General features: G+C 55.0%; 1 protein-coding gene across 7 annotated transcripts in view; it reads left to right on the top strand.

The window, feature by feature from the left end:
- Positions 1-19,588, top strand: part of ARHGEF10L (Rho guanine nucleotide exchange factor 10 like) — a gene marked incomplete at its 5' end in the record, with an annotated part of 143,137 nt that overhangs the window by 17,706 nt on the left and 105,843 nt on the right. For 6 of the 7 annotated variants that reach the window (XM_079946359.1, XM_079946363.1, XM_079946362.1 and 3 more), the window contains one exon: positions 17,811-17,884. In XM_079946359.1, coding sequence (XP_079802485.1) covers positions 17,851-17,884 — 34 coding nt within the window. Of the gene's footprint in view, positions 1-17,810; positions 17,885-19,588 lie in introns of those variants that run through there. The other variant, XM_079946366.1, reaches the window with a different exon arrangement.

Below are 19,588 nucleotides of genomic sequence, written 5' to 3' on the forward strand. Positions count from 1 at the left end.
GTTTCTGTGCGAGGGCTTTCTCTAGTTGTGGCAAGCGGGGGCCACTCTTTATCGCGGTGCGCAGGCCTCTCACTATCGCGGCCTCTCTTGCTGCGGAGCACAGGCTTCAGACGCGCACAGGCTCAGTAGTTGTGGCTCACGGGCCTAGTTGCTCCATGGCATGTGGGATCCTCCCAGACCAGGGCTCGAACCCGTGTCCCCTGCATTAGCAGGCAGATTCTCAACCACTGCACCACCGGGGAAGCCCCAAATAAGCCTTCTCTTGAATACCATGTACGACAGGGCCCAGCCACAGTTCCCATCCTCTGGGAGCCGATACACAAGCCAGAATGAGAACATAGGTTTGGGGCTTCAGGACCTGGGTTTGCATTCCAGGTCTTATTAGCTTTGTGATCTTGGGCAGGTGCCTTCGTCTGGCTTAGCCTAGTCAGCTCGCTCTGAAAGACAGGAATTATAATTTACTTCACCAGGCCATGGCGAAGAGGAAGTGAGATGGTGTTCTCAGAGCTCCTGGTAGAAAGTAGGTGTTCAGTCAGTTGACTGCCCTCCTCAGGCTCTCGGGGGATAGTCTTCTAAGGCTGAAAGTGACCAGCAGGTCTGAAAGGCGAGCGAAGACTGCTTTCCAGTGCTGCCAGCAGTCTAGGAGTAGCATGGGCTGGTGCTGCAGGCAGCTGGGGACGGGGCAGGACGGGGCGTCCGCACCACAACAGGACGGGTGGGATGTGGGGTAAGCTTAGCTGGGGAGAGAGGGGGGTGTTGGCTTTTACCTGGTCTCCCCACCCCCAGCCCTATAGGCAGTGGCAGCCCCAGACCCTTGGCTGTTTTCACAGACTGTGAAAATCAGAAGGCTGGGAGAGGAAGTGACTTGTCGAGCGTTGGTGGGAGTTGGTGGCAGAGGCAGCCCGAGGTCCACCGGGTCCCGTTGCTGCTCCATCAGCCGCCTGGGGTGGGCCCCTGGGGCGGTTGGCCTCCCTCACCTCTCCGGCCTGCCCTGAAGCCAGCTATGAATAGAATATTCTGGGCTACATGACTCACAGGCTGGCCCTTCCTCCACCAGGGCGCTTTGGGTTTTCCTTTCTTTACTTTTCCCTAATAAGGTCTCATGTGGCTGGCTTTCACCTCTCCTTTCTTTGGGCCTGGAGGAGTGGTGACTTTTGCCCCAGGAAGCCTGTCCTGGGAGGGCTCCTGTTAGGCTGCTGGACTGCACGTACTCAAACCTGGGTTAGTTTAAAGGGAGGCCGGGCAGAGGCATTGGAGCCGCGCAGACCTGGGTCGGGAGCTCGCTGCCCGCTCTCTAGCTGTGTGACCTCGGGCAAGTCCCTTTGCCTTTCTGAGCCTCAGTTTTCGGACTCAGTTCAATCCAACCCACATTTACTGAACCCCTGTTAACTGCCAGGTGTGGCGCTAGGCAGTTCCGGTGGAGCAGCAAGCGGACTCAGCCGCTGTCCTCCAGGAGCCTCGAGACTGAGTGCGGAGTCACGTGGGGACCGGGCTTTCCAGCCTGAAGCACATGCGAAACCCCACACCTGGCTCCCGGTTTTACTAGAAACTCAGAGATCATAGTGAGCCTTAGTTTGATTCCCAGCTAGCGAGAGCTGTAGTTGGGATTTCATGTCAATTACTGGCACTTCGATTTCACACTCGTTAGCGGGAAAGCGCAGGACCTACTTCTGGAGGAACGGCCTTGATTTTCCATGCACGTTGGTGATGTGAGTTCCTGTCCCAGGTGGTGAGCTGAGGCTGCCGTGTTCCCACGTGTGCCCCAACCTTGGCAAGGAGGAAATGCAACCCAGATGATGTTCCAGGGTAGTCCACCGCCTGGCGTGTAGTGGGTACTCAAGAAGTGTTTGTTGAACCAATGAGAGGGACAGTGGCAGCCCAGAACACATCCTAGCGAGGGTGTGATTGACTCGGGGAAGGAGGGCCAGCTTATGGGTGTCCCGTGCAGGAGGGAGGAGGCTTGTCCTGAGAAACTTCACAGAATGAAATGAGGGCAGGTTTAGACTTTTCTAATGTGGGACGATGAGTCTTCTGCCAAAGGAGGAATTCAAACATGAGAATATGATGTGGGACAGTGACTCAGCCTTGGGTAGAGGTGAGGCGTTTATGGAATAGCCACTCTGTGGCTGGCATAGGGCTGGGCTCAGTGAGCTCCATCAGGGCAGGGAGGCTTTTTCTTTTTTTGTTCACTGATGTATCCCAGGCACCTAGAACAGTACTTGGCTCACAGGGGTGCTTAATAAACGTGAATTGATTGACTGAATGCATGAATGAGTATATTACTTAATTGGGTCTCAGGGGTGTTATTACACCCAGTGTGCAGATGAGTAAACTGAGGCTTATGGAGGTCAAGTCACATGTTTGCTGGGTTGTGGGGTCAGGATTTGGAGTCAGGGCTGCCTGATTGCAAAGCCTGTGCTCTGACCCACCCATCTGTTGGGATCCTCAAGAAGGAATTCTTGCCCTGGCTGACAGGTTGGATTTCAGCCTCTCAGAGATCCCTCTCTTCTGAGAGTGGCTGATTGTGGGAAAATACAACATGCTTGACTCCGAACTAATGGCAAGGCCAGTGCTGCGAATCACAGTGGATCACCCAGCCTGCTCTGATCAGCAGGCGCCCTTTCAAAGAGAGGGGTTAGGAGGGGATCGATGCTGCCCGCCCTAAGGGGGTCCCGCCAGGCTTGGCCTGACGTTGTGGTCCCCCTCAGCCACAGCAGAGGGGAGGGCGCTGGCTCAGGCGGTGGCTGGCACACTGCCGGCACAGTGGGACCTGAATCTCAGGCCGACCCTGCCCAGGTGCCTGCTCCGGGGGAGTGGCTGGATTGGTGAGGGTGAATCCCTGGCGTTCACGGGAACCTGTGCCTACCCTCAGCCCCCAGGTGGTTCTGGACAAGGATGCCCAGCGAGACTTGACATGTTTGCATTCAGCTGCTCCAGGAGGGGGCCACTTATTGAGGCTCTGCTGGGGACATCGTAGCTAGAACACTTGCCCAGGGCCACCGGGCCGGAGCACTTTGTCTGCTGGTCCCCCACGTTCTCCTGATGTGCTCCTGCTTAGGGTCCCTGTCCCACCAGCTCCCCATGGCCCCGTCTGCTCACCTGAGCGTTTTCCCAGGCAGCAGAGCAGCCCAGCGGACTGGTGGCCGGCTAGTGGCTGAGGTGCGGAGGTGTGAATACCGTAGGGGTTCAAGGCACAGCCCTGCAGCTAGATGGCCTGGGATCCAATCCCAGTTCCCCCTTGTATTGACCGTGTGACCTTGAGCAATTTTCTTACCCTCTCTGTGCCTCTGTTTCCTAATCTGTAAAATGGGGGTGATAATAGTTCCTCTCTGAAAAGGTTGTTGTAAAGATTAAAGTAACTATAGGAGTAAAGGACTTGGAATTGCTCCGGGCCCTTAGTCAGCGGTTAATACCTGTGACGTGCTGTGATGCCGATTTTGGCATTCACTCCTTGGTGGCAACTGGAGGAGCGAGTGTCTGCCTTTTTTCTGTGCCCCGTGTCTGGGCCCTGGATTCCACCCACTCAGTGCCACTTTTGTGGATGAGTACCTGGGCCGGGTTGCTGGGGAGAGACGAGCCAGGGCAGCGCAGGGGCCCCTGACTCCCACTGGAAACCCCCTTTCTACCATCCTCCCTCCCTCTCTCCTGCTCCCATGTCCCAGGCCTTGCAGAGATGAACTATTCATGCTTTTGTTTACTGTTTCAAGGAGCAGTAACTGACATCCTCCCACCCCAGGTTCAGGGCCACTCCCGGGAGTTCCCCTAGACCTCCAGGTCTCCCCCGCAGAAGCACCGCCTGCTCTTGACTGTTGGAGCCCATTCAGTTCACCTTCCCCTGCTGGACCATGAGCTCCGAGCTCGGGGCGGTGGGGGGCGGAGGCGGTCAGAGGGGAGTGGGGCATCGGCCCTGGCCCAGGAGAGCTCAGGTCTGGTTGTTTATTTGTGAACTCAGAGATGGCGGCTAGGTGCCAGGAACAGGTGCTGGGTGCTGAGGAGGGAGAGGCGTGAGGCGTGGTCCTGCTTTGAAGAGGCTGCAGCCTGCCCTCTCTCCCTCCCTCCTGCCGTCCCTCCCCACTTCCTGTATTCCAGATGCCACGCCAGGTGGTGGAGGCACACGGAAAAGTAGGTCGTGGTCACTGCCCCCAGTCTCTGCCCCGAGATCCACAAAAACAAGAAACCAGAGCATAATTCAGTTTCTTTAGAGACTTGGAACCTGGCATTTTCTGCCATGGAAACCGGTGGTGATGACTTTGGTCTCTGTGTCCCTGTGACTAATAACAGTAACACTACCCCACATTAACAGGCCAGTGTCTGCCCCAGATCCCCAGAGGACTTGACCAGATGCCCCGAGACCCGGAGTTTTCGACCTCAGCACTGTCGACACTTGGGCTGGATAGTTCTCTGCTGTGGAGGCCGGGCTCTGCGCTGTAGGACATGCAGAGCATCCCTGGCCTCTACCCCTTACATGCCACTAGCTTCCCCCTGCCTCCCCGTTGTGACAACCCAAACGTCTCCAGACATCGCCAAATGTCCCTGGGTGGCAAAGCCGCTCCCGTTGAGAACCACTGCCTTAGATGGATCAGTGAAACTGTAATTGCATACATCAAGATAGAATGGAAAATTTGAAATCCAGTACTGCCACCCTCCAAAAAAAACGAAAGAGGAAAAAAGCGCCCACAACATCCTGTATTCCTTGGGTTTGGCATAAAATGCGAACATCCGTTGGGAGGTGGGAGAGCCCTTGGAGGCCTGAGCAGTTGTGTGCCTTGGCCCAGGCCAACCGGAGGCAGAGCCTCTGGCAAAAGAACAGGGCCATCGCCAGGCCTTGTGTCCCCTTGCTCTGTGTGGTTACAATGTAGGGCAGGTCATCCAACAGCCATAGGGTGTGCATACGACCATCATCAGTTCTGGGCGAGTTGAGTCGGAACGTTCGACTGGCTGCCTCAATCTCAGTTAAGCCCTGATATTCCCCCCACCCCATAGTGCCTGTCCTGGTTTGTACAGATGTATGGACTTGTGTCATTGTTTAGCATCTGCATCCCTGGGGGGTTGTGGATTTCAAGGGGGCAGGATCCAAACCCCCAGAACCTTGCATGGTACCTGGCATCCAGTAGTGCTCAATCAATTTTTGTGGAATGATTAAGAGATATTGTTGGGTGGATCCAGAAAAGTAGGTCGGCTTTCCCGCCCTCCCCTCGAACGCTGTTAGGTTCCCAGGAGGAGGGAGTGGGACCTGGAGACCTCAGTTCTAACATACATGGCACATATGTGGAAGACGTGACCTTCCTCACTCGCTTCCTGGTTTGCATCCTAATGGGAAAGGAGGTGGTGTCTCCGTCCTCTGACCAAGACCCTGGCCACAGGACAGACCCCGGATGAACCTGGCAAAGGCTCAGCCTTGGCAGGAAACGCACAGGTTTCCTGTGCGTTTGTCCCCCTGCTGTGTCCCCCTGCTGTGTCCCCCTGCTGTGCGCGTGTGTCCCCCTGCTGCCATCTAGCATTTTGGAGCACCTGTTGGCTGCAAGCAGGGAGGAGAGCACCAGATCCTGCCTTCCCAGGCCTGTCTCTTTCCACAGGTCACTTGAGGATGCTTCTGATGCAGTGTCAAGTGACAGCCGTGGGCAGGCGGGGTGGGGGTGGGGGGTCACTGTAAGTTTGCTGCCTGGAGGCGGGGTTGCTGTCCCTGACTTTAGCAGAATACATCTGAGTTCATTTGAAGCATCCCGACATTTGCAACTCTCCCCAGGGCTGATTCTCCAGCCAGGGTGCTTTACATAAGGGGTACATCTGCAGCCAGCTGCGAGGCCCAGCCTCCCCTTGACCACGTGAATTCAGGCACTTGGAATGTCTCCCTGGCACGACGCACTGAGCTTTGGTCATCACTGTGTTTCACACCAACTAAGGGAACTCAGCATCACTGTCATTTTTGGGGTCCTCTCCTTTCCTGATGTGACCTTCTTGCCTGGAATCTTGACTTTAAAAGGAGCAGGAGGTGTGTGGAGGCTTTGGGGAGCTGAGTGTTGGCTTCAGGGCCAGGCCAAGCTGGTGGCTGTCCCAGAGCACATCAGTGGGCACCCCTGGCCCTCAGTGGGGGACACTGCATGGTCAGAAGCTGCAGGAGGGCTTTCACTGACCCAGAAAGACTCTGGAGGCCAGTGATGGGGAGGGCCCTGGGACTGCTCAGCTCCACCTGGGACACCACCCCTTCTTGTAGGCCAGGGCTGCTGTCCAGTTAGAAGGAGGTGGTCATTCATTCATTCAACAAACATTTATCGAGCACCTCCTGTGTTCCAGGTTCTCAGCGAGGTATTTTATGTGAATTATCCTCATTTAATCCTTATAACAACTCTCTGCAGTGGGGATTTTTAGAGTTTTCCTACAGAAGAGGGAACCAGGGATCAGAACGGTGAAATAATGTCTTTGTGTCACGGTGAGGAAATGGAGAGCCAGAACCCAACCAGGTTTGATTGCAGACTCACTCTCCTAAAAATCATACCTGGGGCATGATGGTGGCAGAAGGGGCGCCCAAGAGATACCCTGCAGGACCAGAGACTGCCTCAGGATGGGGGCACCCTGAGTGCAACAGGTCCCCCATTTTCCACCGGGCAGCAGGATGCAGGCAGCGGTGGGCTCACAGCCCATGGGACCCAGTGCGGTTTCTGTGAGAAGGGAGGGTAGGGATTCTCTGTAGGACCAGGCTGTGGGTGCCAGTCCCTCAAGAGTCCAAGTACAGGGCTGGTGTCGAGAGCATCAGTTAAGCTTTTGCCAAAGCTGATGATGAAAGAGGACCGGTGTTTGGGACCGGTTCCCCGTGGGGGCCATAGTCCAGGATTTGACTCCATCCCAGGACAGCAGGATTCAGGGCAAATTTATTTCATGGTTGAAACCCCGCCTCCCCCCAACACCTCCAGCCCAGTCTCCTCTGCCCCCTTCCCAGAGCCCCAGGCAGCATCTTGTCAGAGGTGTGGTATTCATTGCAAGGGAGTAGGTTGGATCCATTGGTCTGTTGAGGGAGAGGCACCCTGCTACAGCGAAAAGACGTGGCCAGACCTCTCCACCTGCAGCTTAATCATGGATCTGCCTCTGATGAGCTTCTTGAACATGGACAGATCTCTCTATCTCTCTGAGCCTCAGTTTCCTCCTCTGTAACATGGGGCTGATCCTCTCCACTCGTGTGTGCTCCGCCCCTTTGGGGGCTGGTGGGAGGACAGGCGTTTCCGTCTCTCCCTGGCAGGTGCGGCAGACAGGGAGCTGCTGGAATGACACTCACATCTTCCCTGGGGGAGGGCCACACATTGCGAAGGGGGTGGCTTGAAGCTTAAGTGCTGGCCTTTGGGGCTGAGGCCTCTGCGTCCCCTGGGGCTCCTTGCGGGGCTTGTGTTTCGGGAGACCTCAGGTGCTGTCCAGCCAGCTTGCCCTGCCTTGCTTGGGTGGGCTGAGCTATTTTTAGCTCCGAGTTTTGCAAAGGTTATTTCTTCCTGCCTGGAGCTCTCTGTGGGACAAAGTGGACCGCCCCCTCTCAGAGGGAGGCAGAGCTTGGGCCAGAAGAAGAGACTGGAGCCAGGCTGGACCCTTGTGGGCTTTGACAGGGAGGCTTCCTCTGCTCTCGGTGGCCTGCCAGCCGGGGGCTCCCGTGATCCTTCCCGGGAAAGGCGGGTGTATGCCAGGGTCCCTCACCTGCCTGCCAGAGCGGCCGAGGGCGGCAGCCACCGGGGCTTCGGCGTCCTGTCTGCTCTCCCGACCACATGCTTCTGACTCACCAGAGCAAGAATGCGGTCTTTTTGGGAGCGAGTCCTTCCTCGTACCCGCCCCACCCCTCTCCTGATCACACCCCGGCACGGGCCCCAGGCCTCTTCCCAGACTGGTTTTGGGGGAACCGCCTCTTGCGCAGCTTGGCACTGACTCTGTTTGTGCAGCTCTCCTGGGAGGAGCTGTCCTGGCGGAGGCTGGTTTCGGGCAGGAGGAGGCGCGGCCCCAAGAGCGGGTGCCCCACAGGCCTCGGCCGCCTTCTCCCCTCCTCTGATGGTGGTGGCGCGGCTGGTGTGGACCAGCATCCCTTCCTTCATTCAGCAAGTGTGTGTTGAGGTCTGGTGTGTGCCGGGCACCATTCCAGGGCTGTGATGGAGCGATGAGCATAAACGCTAATGTCCACATTCTGGTAGGAGGAAACTGATGTAAACAGCTAAAATGTATAGATTCCTGGAGGTGTTAAATGCTATGAAGGCGGGGAGGGCAGAGTCAGAGGAAAGAGTGTGGTGGGGATATGTACGTGCGATTTTAAAGTGGGTGGTTGGAGGGGGCCTCTCTGACACAGTGACCTTTGAGCAGAGCCCTGAAGGAGGTGACGGAGTCATCCATGTGTATATCTGGGGGAAGAGTGTTCCAGGCAGAGGAGACAGCAAGTGCGAAGGCTGCCCTGTGGTAGGGTGTTTGAGGGGCTGCACGGTGGTCATTGTGACTAGGGTAGAAAAGCTGTGGGGAGAGAGGTAGGCTTTGAAGTCAGGGAGTTGGTGGAGGGACCACATCGTGTAGGGCCTTGTTGGCCAAGGTGAGGACCCTGGTTTCCACTCCGAATGAGGTAGGAAGGCATTTGAGGCTTTGAGCAGAAGAGTAACTTGGCTGCTGTGTTGAGAACGAAGTGTGTGGGGTGGGGGGTAGGGGGGTGAAAGCGGGAAGCAGAACACCAATCAAGGGGCTCTTTTAATGGTCCCGGGAAGGGATGGTGGTGGTGTGGATCAGGGGGGTAGCAGGGGAGGCGGTGCGAAGTGGTCAGATTCTAGACATGTTTGGAGGGTAGAGCCAACGAGGTTTGCTGATGGGTGGCATGTAGGTGTGAGAGAGAGTGGGGAGCCAGGGCTGAGCCTGAGGTGTTTAGCCTGAGCTCCTGGCAGGCTGGAGCTGCCGTCAGGCGAGATGGGACGCCTGGGAGGACTGAGGGTGGCGATCAAGATGTTAAGTTCAATATGCCCTGTAGACCAGTGAGTGGACGTGCCGAGCAGGCATACTTCTGGGCAGAGGTCTGGAGTTCCAGGGAAGGTCAGGCTGCTGGTGTCACCGTAGAGATGGTCTTAAAAACCATGAAATGGGTGAGGTTGCCTGGGGAGGCGCAGATCAAGATGAGGTTGGAGTCCTGAGCCTGGGAGCAGCCCAGCATTTGGAGGTCCTTTGCCTGGGCCATTTCTGCAGCCCGGACCGTCCATCCTTCCCCCACATCCAGCTCCGTGAAATCGCCTGGAGTCAGACCCCTCCATTTCCTGGTCCCACTTCATGCTTCCTGGGTGACCTTGGGCAGGTTGCTTCCCCAGTCTGAACCCCAGCTTCCCTGTCCATGGAAAGGAGGGAACAAAGCCCCCTCTTGGGTTTGGCTCTGCCATGAAAATGCTCCACTGCTGGTGTGAGTGTTCTAGAGCCGCCCTGGCGCTAAATTGCCCGGGCTTTGGATGGGGAAACTGAGGCACGGAAAGGTGAAGGGGTGGTGCAGATTCCACGCTGTCCTCTTCCAGCTTCCAAGCGTGTGTGCTGTGGAGCCCCATCGAATGGGCCACCCAGGGTGTGGCCAAGAATTTGGGACCCTCGGATTGGCAGTTTTTCACCTGGCCCTTCAGCCTGGGGCCTTCCGCCTGGACTGGACCTCTGGGGACAAAGGGGTTAATGTGCCTGGGGGCTGGGAGGCGGAGGAGGAGGGGGAGGGTCTGGGGGCTGTTCTGGTGGCAGCAGCTTCTCCAGGCTGGCTTTGGTTTCCTAGCAACAGCCCCCAGGGGTCCCTTCTGCCCAGAGGCCTCCTCCAGGGTTGGTGTGGGAGGGGGCCTGCCCCCAAGCTGTCCTGCCTGGGGATCATTGACCAGGGGCACGCCTAGGGAGAGGGGACACTTACCCCGGGCAGTTACAGAGCCTCCATTGTCTGAGGCTTCAGCCACTGGCCAGCCTCACCCCTGCCCATGGCAGGAAGCCCATTGAGTGGCTTGGCGCCTGGTGTGCAGGGAGAGGAGCTGGCCCTGTGTCCCTCTGGCATGTGGAGGCTCCCACTACGGGCTGTGGAGGGTCTGGGAAGATGCTCTCCCCACTCACCCGTGCCCTCAGCCACCTGGCACCTGGTCCGTGCTGGGATCCCGTGGCTGGGATCCCAGCCCGAAGGTCCCGCCCTGGCTCTCCCAGGTCACGACCGAGGGACCCTGCTCAGCCACTGTGTGGCCTTGGGAACATCCTCAGTCTCTCAGCCTCCTTTCCCTCATCTGTTGTGGGAATTAAATTAGACAGACACTGTAAAATGTTCAGCAGGGGTTCTGGTGCACGGCAGTGCTGGGAGACGGCAGTGCTGGGAGACGGCACCTGTTATTGTTTCTAAGACGATCATTTTGTGATCTCAAGGATGATGAGGGTCACAAAGGTCAGGGCTGGTATTCTGGTGGACCGTCGGCCTGGACTCAGTTGAGCAATCTGCAGAATGGGGCAACACTGTCCTCCAGGAGCGGCAGGGACTCCAGGAAGGGAACTAACATTTGGTAAGGGCCTGCCGGCATTTTCAGATGTCACTCCACTTGCATCTGCATCTGACAGATGACGACAGGAAGCACAGAGAGGGTGAGTAACTTCCTGAGGTCCGGCCGCTGGAGGGCAAGCGCACATTCAGCGTCTGAAGCTGGTCTCTCTGACCCCAGGCTGAGTGCTTTCCAGGGCTCTGAGTCCTGGACACGTGTCCTCCTTGCTGTACCTCCACCTGTGTTCTCTTGGCTAAGGCACCTTGTCTCTCCAGAGCCCCTGCGAACTAGCCCCCTCCACAGTCTGCAGCAGGGGGGCTGCTTGCGATGAGGGACTCCCAGGGCAGAGGTGCCCCCGCCATACAGCTTGCAGACCTTGCTCTTGCTCCTGGCCCCAGGCTTTCTGGGCAGGGCAGAGGACACCTGGGCTGAGGTCCCCATCTGGGCCTGTGCCCCTCCTCCACTGGTCAGGAAGCCCCACACCTGCAGCCACCCCAGGTTCAGGGATACGCCAGCCTCATGGTCTCCTCAGTGAGTGGATCCTAAGCAGATGAAAGTTCTCAGGCTCCGGGCTTAGTTCAGTGCAGCTCAGCTGTTGTCTAGCGTGTGGGTTGGTGCTCTGGGCACTGAGACGAAAAGAAGAGGCCAGTCTAGGGAGGGAGATCGTTCTAATGGGGACTGTAGGTATCCCAGAATCACCTGTGCTCTTTGAATATAGACTTTCTCAGGCTGCACCCACAGGCTACCAATTCAGAATTGTGGGCCTGGGACACAGGTTTCTTTCTTTCTTTTTTTTTTTTTTTAACATCTTTATTGGAGTATAATTGCTTTACATTGTTGTGTTAGTTGCTGCTGTATAACAAAAGAAGATGGAACGCTTCACGAATTTGCGTGTCATCCTTGTGCAGAGGCCATGCTAATCTTCTCTGTATCTTTCCAATTTTAGTATATGTGCTGCTGGAGCGAGCACAGACTCAGGTATTTTTTAAACCAGGCTTGGGAACCACTGCATGAGATGGGTCTGGGGAGGCCTCACAGAGGAGAAGGGTCTGGGTTTTGAAGGTTGAGTAGGAGTTTGCTCTTTGGTTCTGAGAGAGAATTCTCCCTGGAGGGAACAAACAACCTGAGCAAAGACCCAGAGATATAGAACAGGTCGGCAAAGCGATGGGCCTGAAGCCCTTCATGAGGACTGGAACAGTCAGGCCGGGCATGGGAACCGCCCAGACCAGAGAGGTCGGTGGGGAGGGTGGTGCAGCAGGTCAGGGAGGGCCTTGCTGAGGACCTGCATTCCTAAGGCGAAGGTGATGAGGAAGAGTCTGAGGCTGTGTGCTTTGGAACCCTTGCTGTGGCGGCAGAGGTGGGTGTGTGTTGGTCAAGCTCACATCTGACGGGCTGAAACCTGGAGAGGCCTCCCGGAGGCTGTGGTTGCAGGAGGAGCTCTGGTCCACACCCCTGGTCTTACCTCCCATCCCGCACTTTTTTCCTGGCTTCCAGGAGACAGACAGGGTGCCTCTGAGGCCAGAGTTGGAGGTGGGGGCCTGGGCCAGATCCTGGTCCCTGTTCCCCTCCGTGCAGAACGGTTGGCATCTACCTTTTCTCTGGCAAGGCTGCCCGACTCGGTTATGCCAGCATCTCCCTCTGGGACTGCCTGCCTGCCTGCCTACCTGGGCCCCTGCCCACCCTCCCCTCCCCTCCCCTCTCCTCCCCGCAGAGTCCCGCCTTCCCCGTCCTCAAACTTCTGGCCTGGTTTGTGCAGCCTCCCTGATTTTGAGGAGCCTTCCTGGTGTATTTCTCCAGGCCTCATTCAGGGGGAGCTGATGGAGACATTCACTTGAGTGGGAGGTGGGAGATGGTCCGGGATGGGGTGAATCTCAGGGACTAGTGAGGAGGGACAGGTGCGTGCAGGCTGGAGGAGGGTTTCCTGCCTGGCCTCTGGGCTAGATGGACCTTGAGCTCTAGAGGAAGGAGGAACTGATAAGGGTCTGATTAAATTAGAGCCTGGAAGACACCTGCTGTGGTGAGCAGGGCTGTCCAGGGTGGAGGGAAATGCTAATCTGGCCGCTCTTGGGTGGTCCCGGTCACTGAACTTGACGCGCTTGGGGGGCACACCCGGAGCTGGGCTTGCTCCTCTGCTTCTCGCTTTATCTGAACGTGCTCGAGAAGTACAGCCTGCTGCTGGTTGCTCTGTGTAGGCTCACGGGCAAGAGCACCATTTGGGGGTCTGCCTGCCTAGCCAGTCTTGACAGTCGTGTTTAAAGAGATGACCCCCCAGAGAAGAAAGTCTCCATAACCCTACCACCTACGTGGAGCACTGAGAATATCACCGTGCTAACAGTGGCCACTGTAGGCTGAGAGCTACCCCACCACACACCATGGTCCCGTTTCATGAGCACAGGACCTCTGTGAGACGGGTGCTGGGGAGAAGGGGGTGAATTGTAACAGCTGGAAGTGGCAGAGCTGGGATTCAAACTCAGATCTAGCAACAGATCCCACCCTTTCAACACCATCTTGCAGCTACTGTCTGGTCCGGCCTGTGATGTTTTGCCTTAGTCCTCTTTTTAAAAATGAGAATGCTTCTTTTCATCTTCCCTCCTTATAATACTCACTGTAGAAGATCTGGAAAATTCAGAAAAATGGAAAGAGGGTCAAAAGAAAATCTTCTGGAGCCCTGCCACCCAGGCAAACACTGTTCATATACCTTAGCGAGTTTCCTTCTGTCCTTTTCCTCTCTGCACTTTAGAAACAGTTGGAATCCCTGAGTGTAGATAATTCTGTACATAATCCTGCTGGGCCACTCTTGGTTTTCAGTCGACGCTCCTTCCCCAGCCAGACTGCCTCTTTTGCCAGAGACCGCTGTGGCAGGAAGGTTCTGGATCGCTTTTAAGAGTGAGGTTCATTTCAGGGGCATCACAACACATTTCTTCCAGCTCAGCCTCCGACCTTGAAGCTTGCAGACCATGCATAGCTCAAGGAAGACTTAAAAAAAAAATAAAAAAAGGAAATAGCTGAGCAACCCCACATGTTTGCTCACGTTCACACCTATATGCCCCGGCTCCTGGCTGTGGCAGCCTGTGGCATCCTCCGGGCGGGCGCTGTCATGCCCACTTTACAGAGATGGAGGCGGAAGCTCTGAGAGGCCAAGGTGGGGCCTGGGGTCACACCGAGAGGAGGAGGCAGAGCCCAGCCCACAGATGGACTTGGCTGCCCCCAGACCCTCACGGCTTGGAAGCCCTTGGGGTTCCCCTTTGAGCCTCCTCCAGGGTATCTCCTGGGATGCAGAACCCAGACGCATGGTCCCACTTGCTGTTTCCCATTCTGGTGGTGACACGTCGAGGACGGGCATCTTGGCACTGACTGAGCCTGCTGGGGCTTTGTGGTTGACCTCAGGGACGCTGCTGGGGGTCCCATGGCCCAGGTAGCAGGAACCCCATTTTACAGATGAGGACACCAAGGCTCAGCTCACCTGCCAGTGGAGATGAGACTCCAGCCTGGATCCCCGACTCCCAAGGTAGAGCTTTGGTCATCACAGTCTGTGCCCTGGGCGGTAATGACAGCCAGAGACTACCGTGTCCCAGGGACCCCTCCAAGGGTGTTGTATGTATTTACTTTTAATTTTCTTAAGAACCCCATGAAATAGGTACTTCTTAGAAGTATTTTTTTAAAAAGTTTATTTATTTTAATTTATTTATTTTTGGCTGCATTGGGTCTTTGTTGCTGTGCTCAGGCTCTCTCTAGTTGCGGCGAGCGGGGGCTACTCTTCATTGCGGTACGCGGGCTTCTCATTGCGGATGGCTTCTCTTTGTTACGGAGCACGGGCTCTAGGCGTGCGGGCTTCAGTAGTTGTGACACGGGGGCTCAGTAGTTGTGGCTTGCAGGCTCTAGAGTGCAGGCTCAGTAGTTGTGGTGCATGGGCTTAGTTGCTCAGCGGCATGTGGGATCTTCCCAGACCAGGGCTCGAACCAGTGTTCCCTGCATTGGAAGGCAGATTCTCAACCACTGCGCCACCAGGGAAGCCCCAGTAGGTACTTTTTAATCCCCATTTTGCAGATGAATAAACTGAGGCACAGAGACGGGGGTTAAGTAACTCATCCAAGGTATTATGGCTACTGGGTAGTGGGCCCAGGTGGTATCAGGTAGCCTTGAATTCTTTTCTAATTATTGTGCCGTGAAGGTCTCTAGCAGGGAGTTGCGCTGCTCTGAGCCATGCCTATTCCCTCACTCACATCCTTCTGAGCCTTGGGGCACGTGTGTGCAAAATGGTGGCCATAGGCCTGTGGGTGTGCACGGGGCTTGCTGGCCTGGGCCCTTCCCCGGGGACCTCACTGCCCCCGATTAGTCTGCAGCAAACGCCTCCCAGATGCCAGCCCTGAAGTCCAGGGAGGCCGTGTGATTAAGGGGTTGAGACTAGGGTTTGGGGTCAATACCCCTGGATTGAATCCTAGTGTTGTCACTTTGTTCACTTGCCTCTGTGACCTTGGGCAAATCCTTACCTCTCTGAGCCTTGGTTTCCTCATCTGTTAATGAAATAATGCAGATAAATCTCTGGGCTCCTTATATGTTGATGTCTCTGTTCCTTTCTGGGAAAAGCCTTGGGCTTGGAGGGGAGGGCAGGAATCATCCCTGAAAATGAGGAAAAAGGAGAGGACATTGGACTTTCTGGCCTAGAGGGAAGGATCCTGGGCTTCTGCTTGATCAGAAAAAAAAATATATATATATTTCTCCCCACAGGATGTTTATTAATTACAAAGGAAAATAGTAACTTTACAGTGAAGAAACCTCAGAGAGACATCACTTTAACTAAGTGATCAAAGTTACCATGACTAGTACAGGCGTACCTGGGAGATACTTTGAGTTGGGTTCCAGACCACCGCAATAGAGTGAATACTGCAGTAAAGCGAGTCACGCTTTATTTTTCCCAGTGCATATAAAAGTTATGTTTACACTATACCTTAGTCTATTAAGTGTGCAATGGCATTATGTCTAAAACACAATGTACACACCTTAAAGAAAATATTTAAGGAGCAGTTTGCACATGAACCTGGGCTGGGTGCCTTCCTTTTTCTTCCTGCAAAATGGATATGTCTCCCTGCTCCTTCTTCAGTGGTTCTGAATGAGCCCACAGGGCGGACGGACCTGCAGGGAGACTGCTATGCAGCTGTTGTTTGACTTTTCAACTTGCGAAGGGATTTGCAGACATTTTAGTTTGCTTTTCCCAACCTTTGCTGAGAGTTTTCAGTGTGGGTAAAAGACACAGTCACACACTTAGTGGAGAGCAATTTGCATTCAGTCAGAATGAAAAGTGCAATTCTCTGACCCAGCAGATCCCGCCTAGGAGTGTGACTGACAGGTTCATGCACCAATGCGCTCAAGGCCACGTGTATGGAGGAAGGCTTTACAACACCAACGCCTGGAAACAACCTCAGTGTCCCTTGATAGGGTTTATGTCAGTTATGGTATATCCCATCTGCCCCAAAATACTACGCAGCCATTAAAAAAGTGAGACTGATTTCTGTGTACTGTTCTGAATTGATCATGGAGATTCTTAAGCAAAAAACGTGGTTGCTAAGTGAAGTAAGTCAGACAGAGAAGACAGATATGTGACATCACTTATATGTGGAATCTAAAAAGACTGATACAAATGAACTTATTTACAAAACAGATAGAAAACAAATTTATGATTACCAAAGGGGAAGGGGGTGGTGGAGGGATAAGTTAGAAATTTGGGATTAACACACTACTATGTATAAAATAGATAAACCAGGACCTACTGTATAGTACAGTGAACTGTAGTCAATCTCTTGTCATAAACTATAATGGAAAAGAATCTGAAAAGGAATATATATACACACACGTGCCCGTGTATAACTGAATCACTTTGCTCTACGCCTGAAACATTGTAAATAAAGTATTCTTCCATTAAAAAAATTTTTTAAAAACGTGGTTGCACCACAGGGTGTGCAGTGTGCTTCCTCCTGTCTAAAACAAGGCATATATACGGATAAACAAGCTGGTGCCTACATGGCATAGTTCTGGAAAGATTCATAAGAAACCAGTAATAGTGGTCAGTCCTGGGGGATTTGAGAGACTGACTTTTCATTGCACATCTTTTGTATTGTTTTGGACTTGGAGAGACAGTAGAGCATGGTGGTTACATAATGAGCACACACTGGGGCCCATGGCCTGGGTTCACCCCCTGGCTCTGCTGCCTACTAGCTGTGTGATCTTGGGCTACTTACTTAACCACCCTGGGCCTCATTTTCTCATAATTTGGATTTTCATATTTGTAAAGTGCTCAGAATAATGTTGGAGATATAGTAGGCGCTGCATAGATGTTTGCTGCTATTAATTAATTGCCCTTCACATGCATCCTATTTTTACTTAGGAAACCAGCTAACACAAATAGAGGCTCTAAGGATTGGAAAGGAAAATAGCCTCGCAGCCAGTTTGCTTCAGGCGCTGATTAGAAAGGAGGGCTTGGGGCTTTCCCTCCAGGGTCGATCCCCTCCTCCCCAGGAAGTCTAGAAGGACTGCCTCTAGCTCAGAATCGGGGGTATGAACCGGGAGTGGGGAGAACTCTTTCCGTCACTGCTTTGCAGGAGGCATCGGGCAAGCTTGGCTCCAGGGCCCGGGAAGCCCGGTGGAGGCACTGGCTTCTTGGTTGCGGGATCCTCCACTGCGAGGCCTGGAGAAACTGCTCCCAGCTCCCAGCATTTGGGATTCCGCCCCGATCTCGAGCAACCTGGCTCCATGAGGCGCTTTATTTCCCTCACACCCACGTGCTAAGTGGCCAACCTCCTGGGTGCAGCACAGGGAGAGACAGAGAGAGTGAATGGCCTTCCGTGGGACCACTGGGGCGGGAGCTGGGGAGAGCGGCGGCTGGACCCAAGGGCGCCCGTGGAGGAGAAAGTGTCCGGCCACGTCCATGACAGTTCAGGTGTGATCCAGCTTCTGCGACACGGGGGCTGAGTGTGGTCCTGGCTTCTGAGGCTGGAGTTTCACCTGTCAGCCAGTGGGGACCCACCTGTCAGCCTAGCTGGACCCAGCAGGCTCCCGAGGTTCCTTGGTATTGGGCAGAGGAACGTCCGTGGAGGCAGGGGCCTTCTGGGAAGATGGCTTAGGGTTCAGCCGCTGCTGGTTTTTCTGCAGGTTAATGATTTATGAAGGTGAGGGCTGGGCCCTTGCTGGCGCTGTCCTGTGCTCCCGAAGCGGCTGGGGAATAGGGTGAGAGCCGGCAGGCTGGCGTGCACAGGTCACGAGTCAGTGAGCCTTCTCTGCCGCTGGAACTTCAGCCTTGAACGCCCTCTGATCAGATTTCTGGCCTTCTGTTTGCAGGCGAGCGCTGGGACGGTGCCGGTGAGCTGCACCCTGTCTGATGGCTTCCTCCCATCCTCCACAGGCTGCCATAGGTATGGTACTCCAGGTGCCTGCTTCTCCCGCCTCTGAACGGGCCGTGGGGCCTGCCCCAGGGCCACTAGCTTTGGAGTAGGCTGACCTCGGGTGTGAATCTGGCCCTACTGGCGGTTAGCTGTGTGCCCTTGGGCCAGTGGCCTCACCCCTCTGCCTCAGGTTCCTTGCCTACAACATGGAAATAAAGATTTCCTCCTCATAGAGCGGGCTCCAGGTAAGGGCTGACTCCTTACCTTTCTCCCTGAGGTCCCCTGGAGAGACGAGCAGAGCCCCTCTGGGGACTGAGGTGTCCTTGAGGGCAAAGCTTATGAATTGAGTGGGGAGTTGGGGCTCAGGGGAAGGGCGGGGCCATCCATCTCCATCTGCTCAGGAGCCGAGGAGGCCGGGTCACCTAGCAGTGGTGGGGCTGCTAAAGTTAAAAAAAAAAAAAGCAGAAAAATACATACTTAGACTAAAAAATATTGTTTTTTTTATCTGAAATTCAATTTGATGTCCTGTATTTTTATCCGGCAACCCTAACGGTGTTGGACACTGCTGGTAGAATCGGGACCCCATCCTGGAGGAGCTGGAGGCAAGGCCATTTCTCCCATTGGGCCCGGCTTCCTGGCCTCTTGTGCTTTTTGGGGGGTGGCAGTTAGCAGAATGGTAACAAGCCAGGGCTTTTTCTCCAGTCCAACCCTGCCACTGCTACTGTGAGCTCAGCTGAGTGACTTGGTGTCTCTCTGGCTCCGTTTCACCACCCACAAACATGGGGATAATAACGATACCCTCTGCTGTGGCGTTTCGAGGTTTAAATGCAGGTGGGACCCTGGCGTGTGGTAATCAATGGCTCAGTGCACGGCAGCTGCTATCACTGGGGTGTTGGCAGGACGGGCCGCCTGTGCTGTGCTCTGAGCCCCCGGGCAGAGCCCAGGGAGGACTCGCTCCCCCACCCCACCCCACCCCGAGCCTCCGTGTTCTTTTCTGAAGGGTGGGGGACCAGCATGGTAGTCACACCTTCTCCATAGCGTGGGTGGCTTCCTGGGTCCCGGCCTTCTGGATTCGCTGGGGACTCGCTGGGGTGGGCTCTCCCGAGGACGGGGCATGTCCATGAACATCACAGGCGTGTGTGGTCACCTCCAGCCCTGGCAACTGTCTGGATGGGTGGGAAGGGCTCAGTTCAGCTCTCAATTATCCAGGGATGGGCCTCCTGATTTTTCCTTCTGATAAGGAGCTGTGCCTAATTGCCTGGGTCTCAGGATCTGGAACAGAATCTTGGGAACAAGGTCATTTTCTGATTCATGGCCGTGGCCTTGGGTCCCAGGATGTCCGCACCCCTCGCCGCTGTCCCAGGCACCCTGAACCCTTTCTCCTACACACCAAGGGGCCAGACATGCAAACTGAGAGCAGAAGTATCTTATGATGAAATCAAGTCAGTTCCATTCAGCAAACATTTGATGAAAGTTTACTGTTCTGGGTGTATCTGACATTGCGGGCTGGTTTCATCTGGTTGAACTAGTCTCTTTGCCACTTTCTGACTCTTTGAGAGCTTCCCATGGTCTTCACGAAAAATTCAAATCCCCCCAGCACCTCGCAGCCGTGTTCTCACCCCCATCATCCTTGCTCACGTCTTCACCTCCACTGGGCCACTTGCTGTTCTCTGCTCTGGCCTCAGCCTGGAATAGCCCCCGACCTGTAACCTGAGCCTGTCAGACCGCTGCTCC

This window comes from Stenella coeruleoalba (genome assembly GCF_951394435.1).
Source record: "Stenella coeruleoalba genome assembly, chromosome: 1".
Classification (NCBI taxonomy): domain Eukaryota; kingdom Metazoa; phylum Chordata; class Mammalia; order Artiodactyla; family Delphinidae; genus Stenella; species Stenella coeruleoalba.